Raw genomic sequence first — 25,624 nt, forward strand, 5'->3', positions numbered from 1 at the left:
GGGTATCACAATATATTTGATTTGTTTTGATAATGGTGGAGGTCAAGTTTCTGACAGATTTGAGGAACTTCTCTGTGATGAGAAGTCTGAGAAGTTTCTGCTCACACAATGGGCAGACGATGATTCCAGACTAAAGCACCAACAAATCTGAACCTAGAACCACAACTTAAAGTTTAAACTTCTCAGTTTAAAGAACATCTAAGAAGCAAAACATGTATAAAACAAGTCCATCTGACTTACCTCTCATGTAAATATAGTTCACAATAACCATCACAGCCTCTGGGTCAAGACCCTGGACAACATCATCTAATTTCCCATTGGTTTTGTTCTTTATATATCCATTGATTTGACTTTCAGCTACGGCAGGATTCATAAAGTTAGTTGGAAGAACATCTGCCTCATAAAAATGTTTGGCATCATCCAGGAACTTCTTCATGAGTTTCACTTGGTCATTTGTGAATAGGGCATTCCCAATGCTCAGCTGGATTTCAGCATTGGGGAGGTCCAACATGTGTAACAGATGGCGGAAACCCTCATGTATTTCCTGCTCGCTGGTATCTGACTGGTTAAAGTCAAGTCCTAACAAAAGCTGACTTAATGTGGTGTTTTGAGCTCCCAGTGACAGTATGGCCAACGCAGCGGAAATGCTTAGAGGGGAAATGATAATGTTCTTCTCAGAGGTCTCTGAAGCGACATGGTGGTAGAATCGAAAGGCAAAGTCAGCATTTCCTTGGACTATCTTCACAGAAGGCAAATCTCTGTCACCTTCAGCAAGAGGAGAATGGTCATGGTCCTCCTTGTGGTCAAGAGTATGGTGACAGTGGGCAAAAGCACAGAGCCCAGCCAGAAGCAAAGACAGGTAGATGTGAGGCATTGTGTTCCTCTGGAAGTTCTCTGGGGATGGGGGGGGGATCACATTTACAAATTATCATTACAACTATACAATGAAGGATTTTGGCATTGCGTTTATGTCTACTTTATATTAACATGGCAGACAATCTTTATTTGTTGCTTTTGTCGTTTCCGGTCTCTTAATCTTCTCTGGTACTGTTGTGCAGAGGATTCTGGCTTGCATTTCAGCTATTGTCTGGCATTCTGGCAAAAAAAAATTTAAAACCCACATTTTCCCCCTTTGGGCAGAATATTAGGGACAAAGTGATCTTTGTTAAAATCCATGTTTTTGTTTTAAAAAAGAAACAAACGTGCCAGCACTCATCATAAAGACTCATCATGAAGTTGCTATAGGAAGTTCCAAACATTGAACAATTAAAAAATAAATAAATGGTGCCAGTACAGTGTGCCCCCAGAAAAAGCACAGGTTAAAACCTTTATCAATAACCCAAAATGGAATAAGGTAAAAGACAGCAAAATTTGCCTGATGCTATTTCTTTTTTCTTTTTTCATTTTATCTTTCATTTTAATTTTGCATTGTTACATGCAGTTACACCTTTTATCATTCTTTACAATACATACTATCAACATATATATTACTGTCTATTCATTTTTCTGATTTATACCATTGTGTCTTCGCTCCATCCATGTGCAGCTTTCAATATTATTCATTACTATAATATTGTGTTAAGGAAAATTATTTACATATTCCCCATTATTCACTTTTCCTCTTTTAACCTTAACTTTACGAACTTCAGTCAATGCATATCAATAAATTTGTTTTGAAACAATGTTTTGTCATGTATTCTTTCACACATTCCCATTCTTTCTTTAATTTTTGATTTGATTGGAATCTAGTAGCTGCTGTCATTTTAGCCAGATCTATAAATTCACAAAGCTTGTTTTGCCACTCCGCTACTGAGGGAGCAGTGCCCCTTTCCAGTTTTTTTGCTAATGGTAGTCTGGCAGCAGCTGTGGCACATAAAAACACATTTTTCTTATCACCGGGGATGTCTTTTGAGACTAAGCCTAGTAGAAACGCTTCTGGCTTTTTCTCAAATGATGTTATAAACATCTTTTTTAGTTCTTTGTGAATGCTGCTCCATAATTTTTTTATTTCCCCACATTCCCACCATACATGATACATCGTTCCCTCCACCTCTTGACATCTCCAACACAAATTTGATTTTAGTTTGTATATTTTGGCTAGTCTGACGGAAGTCATGTACTACCTACATGACTTCGGTACGTGCCTGATGCTATTTCTAACCACCCTTTGCAACTCCCCATTTCTAAAGCTGCTTCTATTCCGCAGTCTCCTTTTCAACCCATTTTTCACCATCACCTCCTTTTTCATACCTGCTCCTCTTCTCTCCTTTCCTGACATCTCCATTTGCACACAGACCACCCCCATGGTACCCTCCAAGCCACCCTCTGCTGTAGCAGCACCGGGAAAGGCACGCTTGATATTTACAGAACCTTCAGAGGTGTCTCTGGGAAGAAGCAGGGAAAACTCTTTCCAGTAAGTGGCTATTTATCTTGGGGCACTGTCTGCTTCATTAAACACAACTGACTAACCCCAGAACAACAAATATTGACCATGGCTTGCACTGCTGGACACCAATAGTCCCAAGTCCACAGCGTTGTGGCGATCACACAGGGTCCCCGGACGTTTGACGGTCTGTTGATCCCTGTGCCACCACTGTGATTGGTTCCCCACTGCCACCAACCCGTTTCTCTCGGGTACACACTGAGTCCAGACAGTTGTTAACATTAAACCAAATAAACAAGTTTATTTTATAAGCATTAACAAGTTTATGGTTTCAGATAATTTTTCTTGTCAGTTTCTTAACCTTAGTTTCTTTATCGGCCTATACCTTCCTAACACCTTCTAACTGATTATCCCAACTGTTTAACTGACTCCTCTTAACATATTCTCTCACTCTCTCACATCAAACTAGCCCAACCCACAGACTTATCCTCCCTCCTCCTTCTCTAACTCCAGACTGACTTCTTAACAACTCTAACTCCTCCCCTTGGGTTCCTATAGGTTAGACATTTTACTATTAGCCAAGCCTTGTGAACCCAGTATGATGTCACCAACCTAGGAGGGCAAACGCCACAAGCGTACTGTCCCCTCTAGTGAGGATAAAATTGGGGGTGTCAATGGGTTCTCCTGACAATCTCATACCCCCAATTGTCCCATTTTAAGTGGGACATCATGGATCACAGAAGCCAATCCTGGATTCTGTTTGGATCCTGGAATGTCCCATTTAAGAGGGGCAATCTGGCACAAATCAACAGGGCCAACCCTGTTGTTTCTAAAGGTCCTGGATTCTGTTTGGATCCTGGAATGTCCCATTTAAGAGGGGCAATCTGGCACAAATCAACAGGGCCAACCCTGTTGTTTCTAAAGGTCCTGAAGGCAGGCCAAGGAGGAAGGGGGAGGAAGGAAAAGGAGGGAACTCATGCCTGTAGTAAAAAAAACTTCCAGGGCTTAAGGGAAGGTCTTGGTTTTGGGGAAAAGTGTCTCCCTCTGTGTGTGAGTGACAGCTTTAGTTCTCTGGTGACAGAAAGAAGCAAGAGATAGAACTGGCTTTGTGTGGATGTGGGTCAGAAAAATGCAGGTCACACTACTGAAGTTGAATCCTGAAAAGAAAGAGGTGTTTTGCATTCTGGGCAGTGTTGCACATCCTTGGAAGGAGCAGCTCTGTAGTCTGGCGGTACTCCTGGATACAAATTTGTCACTATCCAAATACTCCCTTGAATATCAACTTAATTGAAGTACATTGTCCACTGCACTAATAAATCTCCCCATTCCCAGAGGGCTAAACTATCCTAAATCCCATTATCACTTTTGAATGCCGGCAAGACCATGGCAGTGATCTGCCCTCTTTGAAGATAGTTCCAGGAAATATTGGGTTTGCCTCTAGATTACACCACCAGCTTGCTTCCAGGCTTGCTTATAACAACATTTTCTTTTAATGTGAAGAGTATCTGGTTCACAAAAAAGCATCCAATGTCAGGGACTGGTCTGAATTGGATGCATTCAAAAATTCATCAGTGGGGTTGTCGTTGTGGGAGCAGGACCTAGCTACCACCTCCCCTAAGGCCTTCTCCACCACTGTCTTGGCTTCTCGTACACTTTCTAATTCTGCCACCTTGGCCTCAAAGGAATGAACTTGATCCCAGGGGACCAGGAACTCATTGCACCTCTGACATGCCCATGACTTCTGCCCCATGGGGAGATAATCATACATACGCCGAGGGTGCAAAACATTGGAAATTCCTCCAAGTCCCTACTGACTTTCTACATGCATGGTTGGTTATGTTGTCGTTTTCGTCATCCGATTAAGAGTTAGGGATTACATTGGGCAGAATGGGGTGCCCTGGTCTCCTCGCCCTGCTGATGAACTCACATGTCTAAGGCACTTTATCAGCCAGAGCTGATTCTGGTTCTAAATTTATATTCTCCTGAGTAGCTCCTCCCAGCTATTGTAGTAGACAATAAGATCAGGGTGTGTGGCTCAACTTCTGTTAGCCTACTGGGGACGGGGACTGAACAATGGGTGCTCATTAGGTGGCTAGTAAATTAAGTTTAAATACAATTGAGGGGAAATTAGAAAAATTAGAAAACACAATGGAAAAAAATGAAAATGAAAATGAAGAAATAAAGAAAAAAATAACAGAAGTCTTTCCCACATCCCCACCATACATGATACATCATTCCCTCCACCTCTTGACATCTCCAACACAAATTTGATTTTAGTTTGTATATTTTGTCTAGTCTGATGACTTCAGTACGTGCCTGATGCTATTTCTAACCACCCTTTTCAAATCCCCATTTCTAAACTGCTTCTATTCTACAGCCTCCTTTTCAACCCATTTTTCACTATCACCTCCTTTTCCATAAATGCTTCTCTTCTCTCCTTTCCTGACATCTCCATTGGCACACAGACCACCCCCATGGTACCCTCCAAGCCACCCTCTGCTGTAGCAGCATCGGGAAAGGCACGCTTCACATGAAGCTGTCTCTGGTTGCAGGAGTTCAAAATAAACAATTAGAGAGAAGCAAATGAACATATTTCGAGTGAAGATCGGGAGATAAGACTGCTAATTAAAGTGATCTATCTGAAGTGGAGCAACGGGCTGAATTAACAATAAATCAAGAAGAAGATTCATCAAAGTATTGGTATGTCGGAAAGGGACTGAAAAGGGGGGGGGGCTTTTCTTTTTTTATCTTATGTGAGTACCTGACAATCCTCCCCCCAAGAAATAATCGTTGCAATTACTGATTACAAGCAGGATGATTAAGAACTGTGTAGAAATAAATTACTAATCAAAGATATGGCTTGTGGAAACATCGGGAAAGGAATGAAAGCTCTTTGTGATGCAATTATAAAAAGAGAGATTTGCTAGGGCAGGCCTGGCCACAGGATATGGAGGGGGAGGAGGACCATGGCTTGTTATTATATCGGACTGTGAGTTTGACCTGGCAGGGCCCCCTGAGAAAATTGAGGAGAGACTGGCATGCCTGTGGAAATTAACGGACAGAATTTAGGAATGTTTTGTACGGAGGTGTGGAAATGGCGTCTGTCTATTTTGATATGGCTCTTGGAGGAGTGTAAAATCTGTTACAATATGAGAACATCGCAGCTGCAGACAGCCAGCTTGTTGACATTATGTGATATGGCTAGCTGTGGGAAAGTAAATTCCCGGAAGTTCACAGGCTTTGGGAGTCTGTGTCCAGTGTGTAATTTGAGACCTTCCTCTTGCATATGTACAGGAAGTCTTAGTCTCTTGCTTGCTGGAGTCTGAAGTGATCGGACGTGTTTTCTTGTAGGCTTGTACAGTCAGGAATAAAGTCATGTAAATAGATTTCTGGCTATTTCCTTTCCCTGCTGGGAAGCAAGGAGGGAGGGGGTGTGCATTTTCCCATGCTGGGAGATGTCGCCTATTGAGACCTATCCTGGACTTGTGGGGATTGCAGCCAGGGAGGTCACCGGTAAACAAGCCGGGAGCCTGGGAGAGGAGCCAGCCTCTCCTGAAGAGGCTTGTTTTCCAACGTGTGGTAGCAGATCGGAGGTCGATGGATCGTAAACATTGTCTGCAAAGGGAGTGGTAGCATGCGGATGGTGGCTACTGAGTAACGGCTGAGGACAGCTGAACACCGGTGGAGACGTGTTTTGCTGATAAACTACGTTCCACAGACCCCTGAAGGTATGCTGATTTATGGCTGAAAGAGTGAACGTGGATAGGAATCCTTCTCCGGTTCACTGAAAAGAAACTGTTTTTTCGGATTAAAAACAGCACAGAGAAGGCCACATACTTCACATTCCAGGGCAGCTGATAAAGTCTGCCATCGCCTGCCAAGTTCCGTTGCCTAGCGACAAGACGTGAGTACTTTTTGAGCTAATTTATGAGCTAGTTAGCTTTAGAGGCAACGAGAGAAAAGCAAGCCGAAACGAAAGCGAGGCTGGCACTGAGAGGCTGGGAATAGCTGTTGGAATTTCAGCATTTGCTTGCTATCTCACAGACTGAGAAAGGGACTTTCCAAGCTGGGCTCACTGCCAGGTGCAAGCAGCTTGTAAACAGCCCAATAGACTTTTGGATTTTACAGCTCGCTGCTGAAGGCTGAGGCTTGGAATTAAGATGGCTCTGTTCTCTCAGAAACTCCGGAAAGTTTGTGAAGCTGGAGTGAGAAGCAAGGGCCGAGAGTTGGCTGCACCAGAGAGGGAGAGCCAAGATGGCGCTGGCCAGATTCTTGAGAGCTCATCGAAAGCTGGGAGGAGCTTTGAGCCCCAAAGGGGAGGTGAAGGAACTGTTGCTGTTCCTGTTCTTGCTGCAATGGATGTTGCTGACAGGGGGAGTGAGGCTCAGAGTTATAGTGCCCCCACTGCTATTGCAAGGGAAGAGCAAGCTGAAGCTCTGAACGTTGTTCGTTGTTACAATTGTGGCCAGCCTGGGCATATTCAGAGGAACTGTAAGAAGCCACGTCAACAGAAAGGAGCTAGAGGGAGCTCTGCAAAGCCTGAGGTTCAAGCAAAGGTCAAGCCAAGTCCCAGGCAAGACCAGCTAAGGCTTTGATGTCGCTTGAGGCCACATCATTGGTGGAAAACGCTTTTATTTTGGACACAGGTTGCACGCAGCAAATGGCATCACGCTGGGAATTGTTTTCTACGTTTAAGAAGCAATGCTTCACTGTGAAGCAGGCCAATGGCCAGGAGTTAGAAGCGACTGGATTCGGAACTGTGTATCTGGAAAGCCTGAACTTGACTATAAGCAATGTGTATTTTGTTCCTGATTTAAAGTTCAATCTGCTGAGTGTTTCGCAGATAACTAAGAAGGGACTGGTGTTGTCCTATGATAAGGAAAGCTGCAAAATCTTCAAAAATGGAGAGCTGTATCTTTCTGCCAGAGAGAAAGATGGACTGTATCTGTTGACATTTGAGGAATCTGATTACAATATGTCTATTGCATGTGATTCTAAAATGATTTCTCATGCAGGTGTGACGAAAGACGTCGAGGATCAGAAGACAAGGAAGGTTAACAGAGTTTTTCAGTGAGTGTATGCTGATGTAATTGGTCCTCTAGCACCATCTAGAGGCAATGCTAAATGCTATCTTGTATGTGTTGATTACTTCTCTCATTATGTATGGATTTACATTTTGCAGAGGCCCAAAGAAGCCTTAACAAGGTTTCAGGAGTTTTGTGATAAGGTTAAGAATGTTCATGATGCTAATCATAGAATCATAGAATCATAGAGTTGGAAGAGACCACAAGGGCCATCGAGTCCAACCCCCTGCCAAGCAGGAAACACCATCAGAGCACTCCTGACATATGGTTGTCAAGCCTCTGCTTAAAGACCTCCAAAGAAGGAGACTCCACCACACTCCTTGGCAGCAAATTCCACTGTCAAACAGCTCTTACTCTCAGGAGGTTCTTCCTAATGTTTAGGTGGAATCTTCTTTCTTGTAGTTTGGAACCATTGCTCCGTGTCCGCTTCTCTGGAGCAGCAGAAAACAACCTTTCTCCCTCCTCTATGTGACATCCTTTTATATATTTGAACATGGCTATCATATCACCCCTTAACCTCCTCTTCTCCAGGTTAAACATGCCCAGCTCCCTTAGCCGTTCCTCATAAGGCATCGTTTCCAGGCCTTTGACCATTTTGGTTGCCCTCCTCTGGACACGTTCCAGTTCGTCAGTGTCCTTCTTGAACTCTGGTGCCCAGAACTGGACACAGTACTCCAGGTGAGGTCTGACCAGAGCAGAATACAGTGGCACTATTACTCCCCTTGATCTAGATGCTATACTCCTATTGATGCAGCCCAGAATTGCATTGGCTTTTTTAGCTGCCGCGTCACACTGTTGGCTCATGTCAAGTTTGTGGTCAACCAAGACTCCTAGATCCTTTTCACATGTACTGCTCTCAAGCCAGGTGTCACCCATCTTGTATTTGTGCCTCTCATTTTTTTTGCCCAAGTGCAATACTTTACATTTCTCCCTGTTAAAATTCATCTTGTTTGTTTTGGCCCAGTTCTCTAATCTGTCAAGGTCGTTTTGAAGTGTGATCCTGTCCTCTGGGGTGTTAGCCACCCCTCCCAGTTTGGTGTCATCTGCAAATTTGATCAGGATGCCCTTGAGTCCATCATCCAAGTCATTGATAAAGATGTTGAATAAGACCGGGCCCAAGACAGAACCCTGTGACACCCCGCTAGTCACTCTTCTCCAGGATGAAGAGGAACCACTGATGAGCACCCTTTGGGTTCGGTCAGTCAGCCAGTTACAAATCCACTGAGTGGTAGTATAGTCAAGTCCGCATTTTACCAGCTTCTTTACAAGAATATCATGGGGCACCTTGTCAAATGCCTTGCTGAAATCAAGGTAGGCTACATCCACTGCATTCCCTTCATCTACCAGGCTTGTAATTCTGTCAAAAAATGAGAACAGGTTAGTCTGACACGACTTATTTTTCAGAAATCCATGCTGACTATTGGTGATCACAGCATTCCTTTCTAGGTGCTCACAGACTGTTTGCTTAATGATCTGCTCCAGAATCTTCCCTGGTATTGATGTCAGACTGACTGGGCGGTAATTATTTGGGTCCTCTCTTTCCCCCTTTTTGAAAATAGGGACAACATTTGCCCTCCTCCAGTCTGCCGGGACTTCGCCTGTTCTCCAGGAATTCTCAAAGATGACTGCCAGTGGTTCTGAGATCACATCTGCCAGTTCTTTTAATACTCTTGGATGCAGTTCATCTGGCCCTGGAGACTTGAATACATCTAAACTAGCCAAGTATTCTTGTACTATCTCCTTAGTTATTCTGGGCTGTGTTTCCTCTGCTGAATCATTTGCTCCAAATTCTTCAGGTCGGGCATTGTTTTCTTTATTGGAGAAGACTGAGGCAAAGAAGGCATTGGGGAGTTCAGCCCTTTCTGTGTCCCCTGTTTGCATTTCACCATCTTCTCCTCTGAGTGACCCCACTGTTTCTTTGTTCTTCCTTTTGCTATGAACATACCCATAAAAGCCTTTTTTGTTGCTTTTAACCTCTCTAGCAAGCCTGAGTTCATTCTGTGCTTTAGCTTTTCTGACTTTGTGTCTACACGTGCTGGCTATTTGTTTGAATTCCTCTTTGGTGGTTTCCCCCCTTTTCCATTTTTTGTACACATCCTTTTTTAATCTTAACTCAGTTAAAAGTTCTTTAGATAGCCACCCTGGCTTCTTTAGGCACCTTCCATGTTTCCGTCTCATTGGTATTGCCTGAAGTTGTGCTTTTACTATCTCCCTCTTAACAAACTCCCAGCCATCATGAACTCCCTTTCCTTTTAGTATTACTGTCCATGGGATCTCACCCAGCACTTCCCTAAGTTTTATGAAGTTGGCTTTCTTAAAGTCAATAAACTGAGTCCTAGTATGCTTGGCTGCTCCTTTCCGCTGTATAGTAAACTTCAGAAGAGGATGATCACTCGTGCCTAATGATCCTTCCACTTCTACCCCACTAACCAGGTCATCAACATTGGTTAGGACCAGATCTAAAATGGCTGTTCCTCTTGTTGCTTCTCCCACTTTCTGGACAACGAAGTTGTCTGCAAGGCCAGTGAGGAATCTTTTTGATCTTATGCTCTTGGCTGAGTTTGACATCCAGCAAATATCCGGGTAATTGAAGTCCCCCATTACTACTATCTCCCTTCCTTTTGCATGCTTGGCCATCTGTTTCAGGAAGGCATCATCTATGTCCTCCATTTGGCTTGGGGATCTATAGTAAACTCCCACAATGAAGTCTCTGTTATTCTCCACTCCCTTAATTTTGACCCAAATGCTCTCACTTTGGCTTTGAGGTTCTAAATCTTGGATCTCTTCACAGGTATACACATCCCTGACATATAACGCCACTCCTCCTCCTTTCTTGTCTGGTCTGTTTCTCTGAAATAGATTGTATCCCTCCATTATTACATTCCAGTCGTGGGACTTATCCCACCAGGTTTCAGTGATGCCTATTATGTCATATTTAGTTTGCTGTACCAAGAGCTCAAGCTCATCTTGTTTATTTCCCATGCTTTGCGCATTAGTGTACAGACATTGAAGTCCATTAATCATTCCCCCGTGTCTCTTATTTAAGGCTTTTTTCCTCCCACCACTAGGTCTGCGTGCTGTTTGCTCCATTTGGTCTATGACATTTGGATGATCATCTTCATCAATTGATAGATTCCCACCTTCAGGAGCACTGTCTCCCTCCCCCACATTAGTCAGTTTAAAGCCCTCCTGATGAGGTTTCTGAGATTTTTGGCAAAAACATTCCTCCCAACCATTGTGAGGTGCAGCCCATCGCTTGCCAGAAGTCCATCTTCAAGAAACTGCAGTCCGTGATCTAAGAATCCAAACCGTTCCTGTTTACACCATTTGTGAAGCCAGCTGTTCACTTCCACTATTTTTTCCTCTCTCCCTGGGCCACGTCGTTCAACTGGGAGGACAGATGAGATGACAATTTGTGCATTTAATTGCTTCAATTTCCTGCCCAGAGCCTCATAGTCTCTTTTGATCTTCTGGAGGCTATTGCTTGCAGTGTCATTGGTTCCCACATGAACCAAGAGGAAGGGGTATTTGTCAGTGGGTTTTATGATTCCTTGCAGTCGTTCAGTTACATCTTGGATCTTAGCCCTGGGGAGACAGCACACTTCCTGAGACATCTTGTCAGGCCCACAGATCACTGCTTCTGTTCCCCTCAGTAGGGAATCCCCTATCATCACTACACACCTCCTCTTAGGTTTGGTCGGGGTTCTTCCGTGAGCTGTCCGTTCCAAGGTTACCTGCACATTCCCTGAGGACTGACTTTGCTGCTCATCTTCATATACCTGATCGACTGTAATGAGGGAGAGATCCTCAAATGGAGTCTGCTCTTCGTCTTCCATGCTAGGGGAGAGGACCTCAAAGCGATTGTGTATTTCTAAACAATCAGAGCAAACCCTGGGCCTCCTACTTCTTTGAGTCATGTTTCTCCATATATCTGGCTCCTGTGTTGGTGAACTAGCCTCCTTCTCAGGGGAGTCCCCTGTCTCCTCCTTGGTGGAGACGGTGTGCTCTGTTGCTTCCAAGAAGAGCTCCAGCTCTCTAATTCTTTGGAGCGTAGCTACACATTCCTCCAGTTGCTGGACTTTGTCTTTTAAGAGGGCAATCAACATGCAATTGCTGCAGGTAAAGCTGCCTGCAACCTTTGGCAAGATGGCAAACATTGCGCAGGAACCGCAGGCGACTGCAGCTGTTCCCTCACTCTCCATCTTGAGAACGTGTCGTTGGGGGTGGCTACAGCAGTCCTCCATCATAAGAAGCGTGCAGACAGGACAAATAACTCCCCCCCAAAAAACCCTAGGTCTCCCCCAACAAACGTTTGAGACTAGCTCCCCTAAATCTAAAAGATGGATCAAACACAAAGAAACACACACGAGAAAACCCTTTTTACTCCTTCTTCAGCTGCTGCCCTGCAAGCTCTGATAAGCTCCTCCCACAGCTAATCACCTGCCTCAACAGAAACCCTGCCCCCTCTGACTTTTGCACAGGGAGAGCAGCTAATCAGCCACAAAGAAACACACACACGAGAAAACCCTTTTTGCTCCTTCTTCAGCTGCTGCCCTGTTGATTGTCTTTTCACAGATGAAAAGCCAGTTTTTCTTTTACAGGATTTTCAGGATTTCCTGGAGAAACAAGGGATAAAGCATAAGGTTGCTGTTTCTCAAGCTGCATGGCACAAAAGTATTTGTGTAAAAGTGAACAAAGAGTTGCAAAATGGCATGAAGGCACAGTTGCTAAGTTCACATTTTCCAAATGAGTTTTGGGCTGAATCTTTATCTTGTTTTTGTTACACTTGGGTGAGAAAGGTTTCAAAAGGTATGAAAAGTTCTCCTTTTGAGAAGCTGTTCCATAGAAAACCTTCTGTAGCACATTTTAAGGTTTTTGGATCTCATGTGCAGACAGAAGCTCCAGGTGGAGTTAACAATGCAAAAGGCATTTTTGTGGGTTATGAAAAAGGTCTCTACAGAGTAATTTTGTCTGAATCTGGTCAGGTGATTCTCACAAAGTTTCTAGAGAACGCTCCTGGACAAGAGAGAGAGGGGTTTTTCACACATTTCCCACTGATTACAATTCAGATGATGATTCTGATTTTTCTGATTATTCTGGTACAGACAGTGACACAGACAGCTCAGAGAGTTCTGTTGACACAGTCACTGAGAGACATTATCACACAATGTCTAGACCTACACAGGTTAAAGCTGAACCAGAAGTGATTGAACCATTGTTTACTGTTGGGCGTGGTTCTCCAAAAGGTTCTCTTTTTTTAAATTTTTTATTGGTTTTTCATTTTAAAACAAACAAAACAAACAAACACATACAAACACATATATTTTCATATCCTCCTTTTCATAAACCTTCTTTCATGGACTTCCCCATACCTCCCCCTCTCTGCATCCTTATTTTGCAATTTTTCAGCAACCCCTTAGTCCAATTATATTTATAACTTATTTTTCTCAGTTTCATCTTAATTCATCAAACAGTTTCAGCTGCAATTCTGCATCTTCCTTCGCCTTAACATTTTAGCACTCATCAATTTTACAACAGTTCTTAAGATAAACTTTAAATTTCCTCCAATCTTCCTCCGCCGTCTCTTTCTCTTGGTCACGGATTCTGCCGGTCATTTCTGCCAATCCCATAAAGTCGATCACTTTCGTCTGCCATTCTTCCAGTGTGGGTAATTCTTGCGTCTTCCAATACTTTGCTAGTAGTATCCTTGCTGCTGTGGTAGCGTACATAAAAAAAGTCCTATCCTTTCTTGTCACCAGTTGGCCAACCATGCCCAAGAGGAATGCCTCTGGTTTCTTATGAAAAGTGCATTTAAGTACCTTCTTAATTTCATTATAAATCATTTCCCAGAAGGCTTTAATCTTTGGGCAGGTCCACCAAAGGTGAAAGAAGGTACCTTCAGTTTCATTACATTTCCAGCATTTATTGTTGGGCAAATGATAGATCTTTGCAAGCTTGACTGGAGTCATGTACCACCTATAAATCATTTTCATAATGTTTTCTCTTAAGGCATTACATGCCGTAAATTTAATACCGGTGGTCCATAACTGTTCCCAGTCCGCAAACATAATGTCATGACCGATGTCCTGTGCCCATTTAATAATAGCTGATTTGACTGTCTCATCTATTGTGTTCCACTTCAGCAACAAATTATACATTCTTGATAAATTCTTAGTATTGGATTCTAGCAGTTCTGTTTCTAATTTAGATTTCTCCACACCTGGAAGCCAATTTTCCTGTCTTGTTTAAAGGTCTCCATTATTTGATAATAATGGAGCCAATCTCTTACCATGGACTTTATTTCTTCAAATCTCTTTAATTTAAATTTACCACTTTCTTGTTCTAAGATTTCAGAATATTTTGGCCAATTAGATTCCATAATAAGTTTCTTAACTTCTTTAGCCTCCATTGGTGATAACCACCTAGGAGTTTTGTTTTCCAACAAATCTTTATATCGAGTCCAGACATTGTATAATGCTTTCCTAACCACATGATTTTTAAAACCTTTATGAGCTTTAACCTTGTCATACCATATGTAAGCGTGCCAACCAAACCTATTGTCAAACCCTTCCAAGTCCAAAATATCAGTATTCTCAAGAAGTAGCCAATCCTTCAACCAGCAGAAAGCTGCTGCTTCGTAATAAAGTCTTAAGTCCGGCAGGGCAAACCCCCCTCTGTCTTTTGCATCAGTTAATATCTTAAATTTTATTCTGGGCTTTTTGCCCTGCCAGACAAATCTAGATATATCTTTCTGCCACTTCTTGAAGCAATCTAGTTTATCCACAATCTGTAATGTCTGAAACAAAAATAACATTCTTGGCAAAACATTCATTTTGATCACAGCAATTCGGCCTAACAAGGAAAGCTTCAATTTCGACCATATTTCTAGATCTTTCTTTACCTCTGTCCAACATTTGTCATAATTGTCCTTAAATAAATTAACATTTTTAGATGTCATGTTAATCCCCAAATATTTCACTTTCTTAGCCACCATCAACCCGGTTTCACTTTGGAACTTCTCCCTTTCACCATTTGTTAAGTTCTTTCCCAGGACTTTAGTTTTTTGTTTATTCAGTTTAAATCCTGCAACCTGGCCAAAGAATTGAATTAGTTCTAAAACTCTTTTTGTGCTAGTGTCTGGCTCTTGTAAAGTCAATACGAGGTCATCTGCAAATGCCTTCAATTTGTACTGTCTGGCTCCGACCTGAATTCCTTTTACCAACTGGTCCCCCCTGATCATATTTAATAAAACCTCCAGGACTGATATAAAAAGTAATGGGGATATTGGGCACCCCTGCCGTGTCCCTTTTTCTATCGGAAGTTCATCAGTAACCACATTATTTACAATTAACTTTGCCTTTTGTTCCGAATATATTGCACCTATACCATTTTCAAACCTTTGGCCTACCCCCATCCCCTGGAGAATCTTCTTCATAAATTCCAAGAAATATTGTCAAAGGCTTTCTCCGCGTCCACAAATATTAAAACTGCCTTCGTGTTAGTATTTACTGTCAGCATTTCCATAATATCAATTATATTCCTTACGTTGCTTGATAAGTGTCTTCCCGGGAGAAAGCCTGCCTGGTCTTTGTGAATCTCCTCCACCAGCACCTTCTTGAGTCTTTTTGCTAAAATGTCAGCAAATATTTTGTAATCCACATTAAGTAATGATATAGGGCGGTAGTTCTTAATCTGATTTTTTTCAGTTTCAGACTTTGGTATAAGTGTGATGAAAGCTTCTTTCCACGATTCAGGAGCCTTTTCCCCCTCTAATATTTCATTGCAAACCTCCTTCAACGGCTGTATTATCCATTCCTTCAAAGCTTTGTAGTATCTGGAGGTTAATCCATCTGGTCCTGGAGATTTACCTAGTTGCATATTCTGAATGGCACCCTCTATTTCTTTATCTGTTATTTTCTCATTTAAAATCAGCATACTTTGTTGAGAAATTTTTTGTAATCCATATTTCTTAAGAAAATCTTCTATGTCTCGTTCATTCTCCGGCCCTTGTGCATATAGTCTTCTGAAATAACTCTGAAAGCAATTGCTGATCTCATTTGGTTTAGTAACGTTCTTTCCATCCACCTCCAAATTTGTAACTGTATTCAGTTTTTGTCTCTTCTTCAATTGCCATGCGAGGAGTTTCCCACATTTGTCTGCTGATTCAAATGTCCTTTGTCTCATTTGCTTGATTTTCCATTCTATCTCTTGGTTCATCAGTTCCATATACTGCATCTGATAAAATTTAATTTCTCTCAAAATCTCATGAGACTTTGGTTTAGACCTCAATCTCTTTTCTCCCTCTTTTATTCTTTCCAGGATCTTATCTTTCTTCTCATTTTGCTTTTTCCTCTTTAAAGTATTCTGTTGTATTAGGAAACCTCGCATCACGGCTTTACTTGCGTCCCAAATCACTCTTTTTTCAACATCCGTCCTCAGATTTATCTCAAAATAGTCCTTCAAAGTTTTTTGGGCCTTTTTGTAAACCTCATTGTCTCTAAATAGGGTGTCATTCATTCTCCATCTGAAGGAACCAGCTGTTGTTAGTTTCATTTCCATCTTCACAGCGTTATGGTCGGAGCATGTCTTTGAGCAGATTTCTACTTTTTTTATCCTTGGAGCCATGCCACTAGTAATCCAAATTTGATCAATTCTTGTCCATGTCATTTGTGCCTCAGAGAAAAACGTTCCCTCTCTCTCGAGAGGGTTTCTAGTTCTCCAGATGTCTATCAAGTCCAAATTCTCTGTCATTTCAAAAAAAGTCTTGGGTAATCTCCCATCCTTAGAGACCACCTGTCTTTGTGCTTTGTCCATATTTGTAGAAACCACGCCATTCATATCTCCTAATAAAATTACATTGTAATCCAGATAGTCCATTAATGTCTCATGCAGTTTCTTGAAAAATTCTGCCTTCCCTTCATTAGGTGCATAAATACCAACTGTCAAAAATTTTTCTCCCTGGATTTGTATTTCAATTGCCAAAAATCTTCCTTGTTCATCTTTAAAAATCAATTTAGGGGCCAATTTCTCCTTTGCGTAGATCACCACTCCTCTTTTCTTGACTTTATCCGATGAAATGAATTCCTGTCCTAGCCTTTTGTTTATAAGCAGTTTTCTGTGTGTCCTTGTTATGTGGGTCTCTTGTAAACAAATCAAATCCAATTGTTCTCTTTTCAAAATATGAAAAACTTCACGCCTTTTTCTGGGAAGGTTCAGTCCATTGCAGTTCCAAGTCAAAAATTGCAGAGACATCGTTAATTAGTTACCTCCAGCCGCTCCCTGCGGCTGTTCTTCTTCCGTTGGTGATTTGAGTCCGAATGTCAGGTTTCCAAGATCTGTTTCAGAGGTCAATTCTACCACTCCTTTCTGTAGGTCCTCTTCGTTTCTGTCCAAAAATTGTTCTTTATCTTGTACTGTTCTTATCTTAACTTTCTTTCCTTTGTAGCTAAAGGACAGGCCTTGTGGAAATTCCCACCTGAAAGGAATACTATTCTGTTTCAGCAGGTAAACCAGGTTCTTATAGTGAGTTCTAGCCTCCAGAATATCTTTTGGGATGTCCTTGTAAATTTGCACAAAAACGTCTTCAATCTCAAGGGTTCTTTGATAGTGTAGATTTAATATTTTGTCTCTTTCCTCCTTTGATCTCAAAGTTATCAGGCAATCCCTCGGAATCTTTCTATTTTGCCTTCTCCCCAGCCTGAAGGCAGCCGTTATCTTAAATTCTTCCTCCTCTGTGTTTACCTGCCAAAATTCTGAAAGTTCTTTAGTGAGAAAGTCCACTAAGTTGTCCCCTTCACTTTCTGGGACCAATCTAAGTCTTAAATTCCTCTCTTTCCTCTGCATCTCCCATAAAGACAAAGCGGCCTCATGTTCGTCCAACCTCTTGCATACCGGTGCTAATTTTTCCTGTGTGTTGTCTGCAGTAGATTTCGCTTCTTCCGCTATTTTTCGGATTGTTGCATTTTCCTCAATTAATTTATTTATGGTTGCTGTGTTGGATGTTATGCTTTTGGTGTTCAAGTCCAATTTTGTAGTGAGTTCTGTCAGCTGTTTGGTATCTTCCGTACTCTGCTTTGTCAAATTTTCTAAGGATTCATTTATCTTAAGTAGAGCTTGTGTCACTGAATCCATGAATATATCTATCCCTTTTTCCTGTCCAGCTGCGCCTGTTGACAATATGCCTGACGTAGAGCCCCTTTTCTTTTGTGCGGCTTTAGCTTTAGACCTTGTTGCTATCTCCTCTGCTGAGCCGCTCATGTCCCAAGGTCGTTCCCACAGGAGCAGCTTTGAATGGAAAAATCCAGTGACTTGTTTTTTACAGTCTATGTTGCAACTATTGTCTTTAGGTCCTCTAGAGGGAGCAATTCAATGTATCCACAAGACAGGGAAAAAACAAAGAAGCCAAAAGCCCCCAAAGAGGAAAGTTTTTAACCACAGTCACCCAGTCTTCTAGCTGCAACAAGCTATCAAATTGTTCTTTCAGTAAAATCCCAAAGTCACAAAAAAACCAAAATTGTATCAAATAAAGTCACAGTCTATCATTTCTGACAGTCCCTGTCAAGTGTTTCACCCAGGCAGCTCGCTCCCAGAGTCAGAGACAGCGGAAAGTTTTTCCCTTTGCTTCCTTTCATGCAGGTTAAATCAAGTTCCCTTTTCTTCCCCCCTCGCTCCTGCTTGCTGAGGGGGGGGGTTCAAATTCAATGCCAGGGTTAAACCGCTTTTAAAAGTTCAAGATTACTTCTCCTTCAATTGCAGCTTTAAGTTCCGTTGCTTTAAAGATCATGCAGCCGGGGGGGAGGCAGACTTCCTTTATTTACCATCCCCGTTTTTAGCCGAATTTCAAACAAATTTTATAGTCCTGATAGATTTCTCAATCCTTCTTACGGGTGTTAAATTTCAGTCCGAATTTCAGGAAGGAATCGGCGCTCTCCGCCTATGGCGACGCGGCTTCACTCCACGGGCTGGGTAGCGACTCTCAGCACCGCGCGATCCCCGATGCTCCTCTGGAGCCTTTAAAAAGGCTCTTTTGCAGTAAGGGGGGGCGCAAATGGTGCCCACCGAGTCTCCTTGTTCACAGGCTTCCGCGCCTGTGATTTTAGGGGTCCCCACTTCACTGTAGCGGTCAGACCCGAACTCGTGGAGCAGCCCTCTCTCCGGAGATCAGAGAGAGAGCCGCCATTAAGCGCTGGCGCCGACCGGAAGTCCTCGGTTCTCCAAAAGGTTCTGAGGATTAACCAGTAAGCAAAGAGGATCAGCACCTCATACGCAGGTCTGAGAGGGTTACAAAGGGCATACCACCCAAGAGGTATTCTCAAGAGTTTGCTAACTCAGCTGTTGCATGTGTTACTATTGCTGACAACTCTAGACAAGTTAAAGCTGTGTCTAAGTCAGAGAAAAAGACACAACTGGGAGTTGCTAAGCGTAACACTACATTCCCTAGCCAAGGTAATGAAGATGCACTCATTCCTTGGAAAACAGACAACCAGAGAGTTACATTGGGGAAACCAGTGGTGGGTAGTTCCAAGGGTGGAACTGAAACAACAGGGGATTGTTATATGTATAACAACTGTTTGTTTTCTTCACTGGACCAAGCTTTGTTCGCAGCTAACGATGATTCATATGGGGGAGGATGTTACAATATGAGTACAACGCAGCTGCAAATTGGCAGCTCGGTGAAAACATCACATGATGTGGCTAGCTGTGAGAAAGAATCTTCCCAGCAGTTCACAGGCTTCACACAGCTTTGTTCAGTGTGTAATATGAGACCTTCCTGTTGCGTATGTAAAGGAAGTTTGTGTCACTTGCTCGATGGAGACTGAGCTGATCGGTAATGTTTTCTGTAGTGGTGTAAAGTCAGAAATAAAGAGATGTAAATAGACTTTCTGACTATCTCCTTTCTCTTGCTGGTATGCAAGGAGGGAGGGGGTGTGCATTTTCCACGCTGGGAAATGTCACCTATCAAGATCTCCCTGGACTTGCGGGGATGCCAGCCAGGGTAGATCACCGGTAAACAAGCTCCGGGGACCTAAGCGGGGGGCCAGCCTCTCCCGAGGGGGCTAGTTTACCAACAAAGACTTATTTGTAAAAAAGCCAGGCAATGGATTCAAATGAGGGGGGGGGGGAGAGAGTCTGACTAAACATGAGGAATAACTTTCTGATGTAAGAGCTGTCCAACAGTGGAATGGACTCCCTCAGAAGTTTTTACCACAGCTGCAACGGGTGAGCTCCGATCGCAGTAAACAAGTCGGGGCGTACACCAGTACTGAGAGGGGCAACGTTTGGCTAAACGACCCCTGAAAAGGCTTGGAAGGAAGCTCAAGCCAAAGGAACTTCAGCAGTGTCCAATTGGAGTCCCGGCACCCCTCGCCGAAAGAAAAACGGCAGAGGTGGGGGGCAATCCAGTCACAGAGAAGATCAAACAGACCGGTGAAAAGCCTGTCATCACTGAAGCAGCGACAAGATGGTAAAATCTCTATTTCTATATTAAAATAAATGTAAAGTGGTAGCAGCAGCAACAAAACCTAAAGGGAAATAAGAGAAGAAATAAAAAGGGGAAACGGGGGGGGGGGGACCGTCGTGGAGTGAGTAAACCCAAAACAAAATAAAGAGTAAAAATAGTGGAGGGGAAACAATGCTACCACAAAAGTAAAGTGAAGACAGAAGAACAGAAAAAATAAAGAGAGAGTGTAAAGAAATCACTCAGGTTGCAATTAAAATATCTGAAAAGCACACTATCTGAAATGGACTTACTAGAAAGCGCAGAGCGGTGCACGCTGCCTGTTATTGGAGCTGGGTAGAGTAGAGCAGCTGCTTTGAAACTGAAGGTCCTTGAAGGAAAGATAAAGACAAAGGAATAAGGAACGCTGTGGGGAAAAGGAGGGGAATTTAACAAATAAGATGGTGACGAGGATCTGAAGATGCTGAGTAATCACTGAGAAGGAGGAAGTGAGGAAGACAAAATAGTGAATGTGAGGTTTAAAGGACGACAGAAGCTGGTGAGCTGAATAAATAATAACACAGTGACACCCAATGGACAAAGGAGAAAAAACAGCAGTAAAGGAAAATTGAAGCAACAGAAGGACATCTGGTGCTTGAAAAATAGAATGCAAAATGTCTCATGCAATTAAAAAACAGACGACTGGAACTGGAGGTCAACAGAAACAATTAAGAAGAAACACAGGCTTTGAAGAAATTGATTTGAGAGAGCTTATCATAAGTTTGAAGGCGGACATTGGAGGAATGAGAAGAGATTTGGAGGAAAAAATCAATACAATTGACGGGAAATTAGAAAAATTAGAAAACAAAATGGGAAAAAATGAAAAAGAAAATGAAGAAATAAAGAAAAAAATAACAGAAGTCTTAGAAAGAATGAAGGAGACAGATAAGAAAGTACAAGAAATAAAGAATAAAAATCAACGAATGGAGGAGATGGTGAAGAAAATCACCAAAGAACAAAGGGAAGAAAGAAAATAAAACAAAGATAAGACATTACTAGCAGGTATTAGGCTGCTTCTATTCCGCAGCCTCCTTCAAAACCAATTTTCCCTATCACCTCCTTTTTCATACATGCTCCTCTTCTCTCCTTTCCTGACATCTCCATTTGCACACAGACCACCCCCATGGTACCCTCCAAGCCACCCTCTGCTGTAGCAGCATCGGGAAAGGCACGCTTGATATTTACAGAACCTTCAGAGGTGTCTCTGGGAAGAAGCAAGGAAAACTCTTTGCAGTAAGTGGCTATTTATGTTGGGGCACTGTCTCCTTCATTAAACAGTACTGACTAAGCCAAGAACAGCAAATATTGACTACGGGTTGCATTGCTGGATACCATCATCATCAATCTTTATTACGGTCCAGAGACCCAACAAATCAGTACAAAGCAATACACAATACATATGGCCTACCTCCAGGTTAAACAAGCATTTTGTTCAGAATATAGGGATCTAAAAACTTTGCCACTGCTAATGTTTTAGCGTTTGTTCGGTCTTCCAATAGGAACATGACATAGTGAGCCTCTGATTTTCCTGGGAAAGGTACCAGCAATGGTAATAACAGTTCAGCCCTGGCTTGCTCATATTTTGCACAGTGAAACAAAATATGTTTTATGGAATCGGTGTCTTGAGCACACGAGTAAAGTCTGTCCTGGTAGGGAACTCCTCTCAACCTGCCATCCAACACTGCAGAAGGAAAGACGTTTAGTCTGGCTTTGGTGAAAAGCCTTCGATAATTTGGTACTGTCTGATTTTTAATGTAAGATGTTAACTTAAAGACATGCCCATATTGTACTCCTACTGCCAGCAGACTACAGACTGTTGGGAAACACCCCCAGGAAGGCTGCCAACTTCCCAAAGCACCGGGGCTTCTCTCCGGTGTTGACTCTCTGGCTGGATTCCTCCCTCAGTCCAGAGAGACCGGTTATGAGCGACCCCTCCCTCCTGAGAGGAGCACGCTAATCTTCTTCTGGTGTCTCATCACAGAAGAAAGAGACAGTCCGTAGCCTTCTCAACTACTTTATTAAGACTGTACAACACAGCTCTTACGAGCATGACTACTCTCCTGAGCAGCAAGAGCAAGAGTCTCCGACTCGACTCAGACTTCGACTCAGAAGTGAAAGTAACTCTAAGTAACTCTCCAGTTACAAGAGAACTAGCTGAGACTTCCTGTCCCACGCTCAGAGACATCACATGATGTCAACAATGTAGCTGCTGCTCGCAGCTGGTGGGAAACTAAAATCCCAACACACCTGAGTGTGGTCGAGATCACAAGTCACTGTGTGCATTATCCCATAATCTTTGCTTTAACGTCTTTAGGGCGCCTTCATAACCCAGGTAATACAGTTGGGAGGGGGTGACAGACCAATAGAGGTGGCTTTTTTAGCCATAGTTTTCTGCCATTTGCTGACAAATTCCTCATTGGTCAGGTGTTGGTACAAACCCTTCCCTAGATCAAACACTGAAATCCTGAGCCAATGTTTTAGGGCAGCCCACCACGCTTTAGTTGAAATTGGGCATTCACCAGCTTCTAACAGAAGTATGGAGTTGGGGACCTGCAGCAGAGATCGTAGAAATTTTGCCTGAAAGCCATCTACCTTTGGCAGGTCCCTATTATGCTAGACATTTGCAGAGTACAGGAGTTGGGAAACGGGTTTTGAATTGAAAACCCTTAAGGCTGCTGGAACATATTTGCCTCCCTTTGTGAAAAAGAATCTGAGTGGCTAGCTTTGTGATCTCCGCCTTTTGAAGGGAGGTTTCCAGTGGCGCTTCCAAGATCCTGTATGATGAATTGTGAGCTCTAGATAACTGAAGTATTTGATCTGTTCAAGGTTATGGCCACCCAGCACCCTTTTAGACCGGGAGAAGCTTCTTTCGAAAACTAAAATTTTAGATTTTTCTTAATTTATGGATAAACCATTTCCAGAACAGTAATCAGAAAATTTCCTCATCAGATAATTCAAACCTGGTCTGGAACGTGAGATGATGGCCGCGTCATCCACATATAACAACAAGGGGGTCCTACTTATTCCTATTTTTGGAAGGTGTCCATTAAGCTCACTTCTAGGTCATTTAAGAATAGACAAAACAATGTGGGGGCCAAAATGCACCCCTGTCTCACCCCCATGTCATCTCGATACTGTTCAGTAACTGTCCCTGCTGACTTTGGTTCCATTGTACAGGACTTTTATAAGAAAGAGTAGTCTTTTGTCCTGCAAAATCAAATTTAATTTGAACCATAGCTGGGATGTGGGGATGGAGTCAAACGCTGATTTCAGATCCATGGAGGCCACAAAGAGTTTACCCTATAGAGGCCTGGTATACCTCTCAGCTAGGAAGGAGAGCATTAGACAGTGGTCTAATGTTGAATGGTTCTCATGAGAGGCTGCCTGGGCTTCAGATACTATATTATGTTCATTTAGAAAAGTTGTCAGTTTGCTACTGAGGAATCAGACATACAGCTTTCCAATTATTGAAAGCAGGCTAATTGGCCTATAATTGGAGGATACATTTGGGTGGCCTCTCTTAAAGATTGGGACTACCAAAGCATGTTTCCAGCTATATGGTACTTTACCCGAGTTATTTACTACAGTAAAAAGTGCTGCCAGAAGCGGAGCCCGCCAGTGCTGGTTTGATGTAATCAGTTCCGCTGGGTTAAATCTTTCCCCAGAGCCTTTCCGCTCTTCAGATTCCCAATTAATGTATGGACTTCCTCCACAGTATCTGGCCTCCAATGAGGGTGCAGTGGCAATTCTGCCCTGTCATCATCCTGGAAGCTGGAAGGGAGGTTTGGATTTTCCATAAATATATTTCTGAAGTGGTTCTCCCAAATCTGAGCTGGAATGGCCCAGCTGGGAGTTGAAGAATTGCCAAAAGAGTTTAGTTTCATTGTTTAGTGAGGCATTCAATAGCAGAGACCAGGAATTTTGTTCAGACTGCCTTTTTTTATGAGGCCAAAAGGGCTTTATACTCTTTTTTGATTTTGAAATAAGATGGAGGTAAAACCACAGAGCCTAGGGCTTGCCGATCAGAAGGTCGGCGGTTAGAATCCCCGTGACGGGGTGAGCTCCCGTTGTTCGGTCCCTGCTCCTGCCAACCTAGCAGTTCGAAAGCACGTCAAAGTGCAAGTAGATAAATAGGTACTGCTCCAGTGGGAAGGTAAACGGTGTTTCCGTGTGCTGCTCTGGTTCGCCAGAAGCGGCTTAGTCATGCTGGCCACATGACCCGAAAGCTGTCTGCGGACAAACGCCAGCTTCCTCGGCCTATAGAGCGAGATGAGCGTGCAACCCCAGAGTCAGTCACAACTGGACCTAATGGTCAGGGGTCCCTTTACCTTTACCTTTAAATAATTTAGTTCAGCGTTTCTATGGGCCAAATAAGCCTTCCTTAAGGCTTCCTTCTTTGTGCGGCACTCTTGGTCAAAACAACAGCGCTCTTTAGCAGGGCGTGGTTGTGAGGAGAACCTGAGCTTACAGGGTTAAACAGCTCAGAGTGTACGCACTGCCCACTGTTGGGACGGGGGAGATTCTACGTCATGTCCGAGAGTCTCCAGCCTTTGTTCTTTTTCTCTACTTTCGCTTTTGAGGAGAGAGGACGTGTTTTCACGATGCTGTTCGCTGTGATAGATAATGGATAGTCTGCTGTAAATAAACTGCTTCTAGCTGCTAATATCCTGAGTGGACCTTATTTTAGCACACTGAAGAAAGCAAGGGACCTATGCAGCTTTCTCTTGCTGCTGCGTAAACTCTGCGTTTTTGCTCAGAGCCTTTGAAATGTGGCCTTTGAAGTCCAGCGTATCTGCACAGCTGAAGCAGGCTGGATGCCAGGATTTATCTGAGCAATAAATCTAGTATTTGACAGGTTATGGACGGTAATTGCAATTAGAGGAAACTGCTTTGATGTCCGGTGGAGAGCCTGTTTGAAATGCTGTGTGCTTACAAAGGCTGTAAAAGGTGAGACGCTGCTGTTTTTCCTGCTCTGCCTGGGAGAAAGCAGGGAGGCTAGCTGCAAGCTGTGTGCTGCAAAGGGACGCCAGAAGCCTATCCTTGGAGCCGGTTTAGTACACGTGAGTACTCCACAGCCCCAAGGGGGGACCGGGGGAGGAGATGGCAGAACTCCAGGAGAGTTTCAACGTCCCCTTTGAGAGATTAAATCAGCAAAATTGGGAGGACTGGTCAAGAAGAGCACGGGCGTGGCTCACAGGGAAAGGCCTGTGGGGCTGTGTTCAACGTGAACCTACCCCAGCAGCTGCTGGTGCTGATGAGGCAGCCAGAGTGCAGGCAGCTACAGCACAGAGAAAGGACCAGAGGACTTATGGGCTTTTAATCCTTGCCCTGGACTCATCCCAGCTCCCTCATGTTGATGGTTTGACCACTGCGAAAGCCGTCTGGGACGCTTTGGAGCGTGTTCACCAGAGAACGATGGCTGGGGCCAAAATCCATACTACCAGGAGCCTTTTTGAGTTGAAGCTTCAGCCGGGGGGGTCAATGCAGGAGCATATAACCCAGATGCTGGCAACGTTCAACAGGCTCCGGCAGCTACAGGTCCCTCTCTCTGAGGAGCTCAAAGTGTACATTCTTTTGAGCTCATTGGACAGGAGCTATGAGACGTTGTGTTTGACCTTGCAAGCAATGCCGGCCGACCAATTAAATCTTGATTACGTGGCG

The 25,624-nt window shown here is 43.2% G+C and overlaps 2 protein-coding genes across 5 annotated transcripts in view; both read right to left on the reverse strand.

Moving 5' to 3' along the window:
* LOC310842607 (kallistatin-like) overlaps positions 1-25,624 on the reverse strand; it is a 121,998-nt gene that overhangs the window by 4,842 nt on the left and 91,532 nt on the right. For 2 of the 4 annotated variants that reach the window (XM_083734663.1, XM_083734666.1), the window contains one exon: positions 241-894. In XM_083734663.1, the coding sequence (XP_083590789.1) occupies positions 241-894 (654 nt within the window). Of the gene's footprint in view, positions 1-240; positions 895-2,250; positions 2,325-2,365; positions 2,478-25,624 lie in introns of those variants that run through there. The other 2 variants (XM_083734665.1, XM_083734664.1) reach the window with 2 other exon arrangements.
* Positions 8,666-11,949, reverse strand: LOC310844507 (uncharacterized protein). The gene is made up of 2 exons (XM_083738609.1): positions 11,852-11,949; positions 8,666-11,694 (listed from the first exon to the last, which is right to left on the reverse strand). The coding sequence occupies exon 2, from the start codon at positions 11,667-11,669 to the stop codon at positions 10,641-10,643; it is 1,029 nt and encodes a 342-aa protein (XP_083594735.1). The 5' UTR covers positions 11,670-11,694; positions 11,852-11,949; the 3' UTR covers positions 8,666-10,640.

This window comes from Podarcis gaigeae (genome assembly GCF_964106915.1).
Source record: "Podarcis gaigeae genome assembly, chromosome: 1".
NCBI classification, from domain to species: domain Eukaryota; kingdom Metazoa; phylum Chordata; class Lepidosauria; order Squamata; family Lacertidae; genus Podarcis; species Podarcis gaigeae.

Bases quoted from the DNA above. Each gene is read 5' to 3' on its own strand.
- LOC310844507 (XM_083738609.1), bottom strand. From the start codon at position 11,669: ATGGAGAGTGAGGGAACAGCTGCAGTCGCCTGCGGTTCCTGCGCAATG.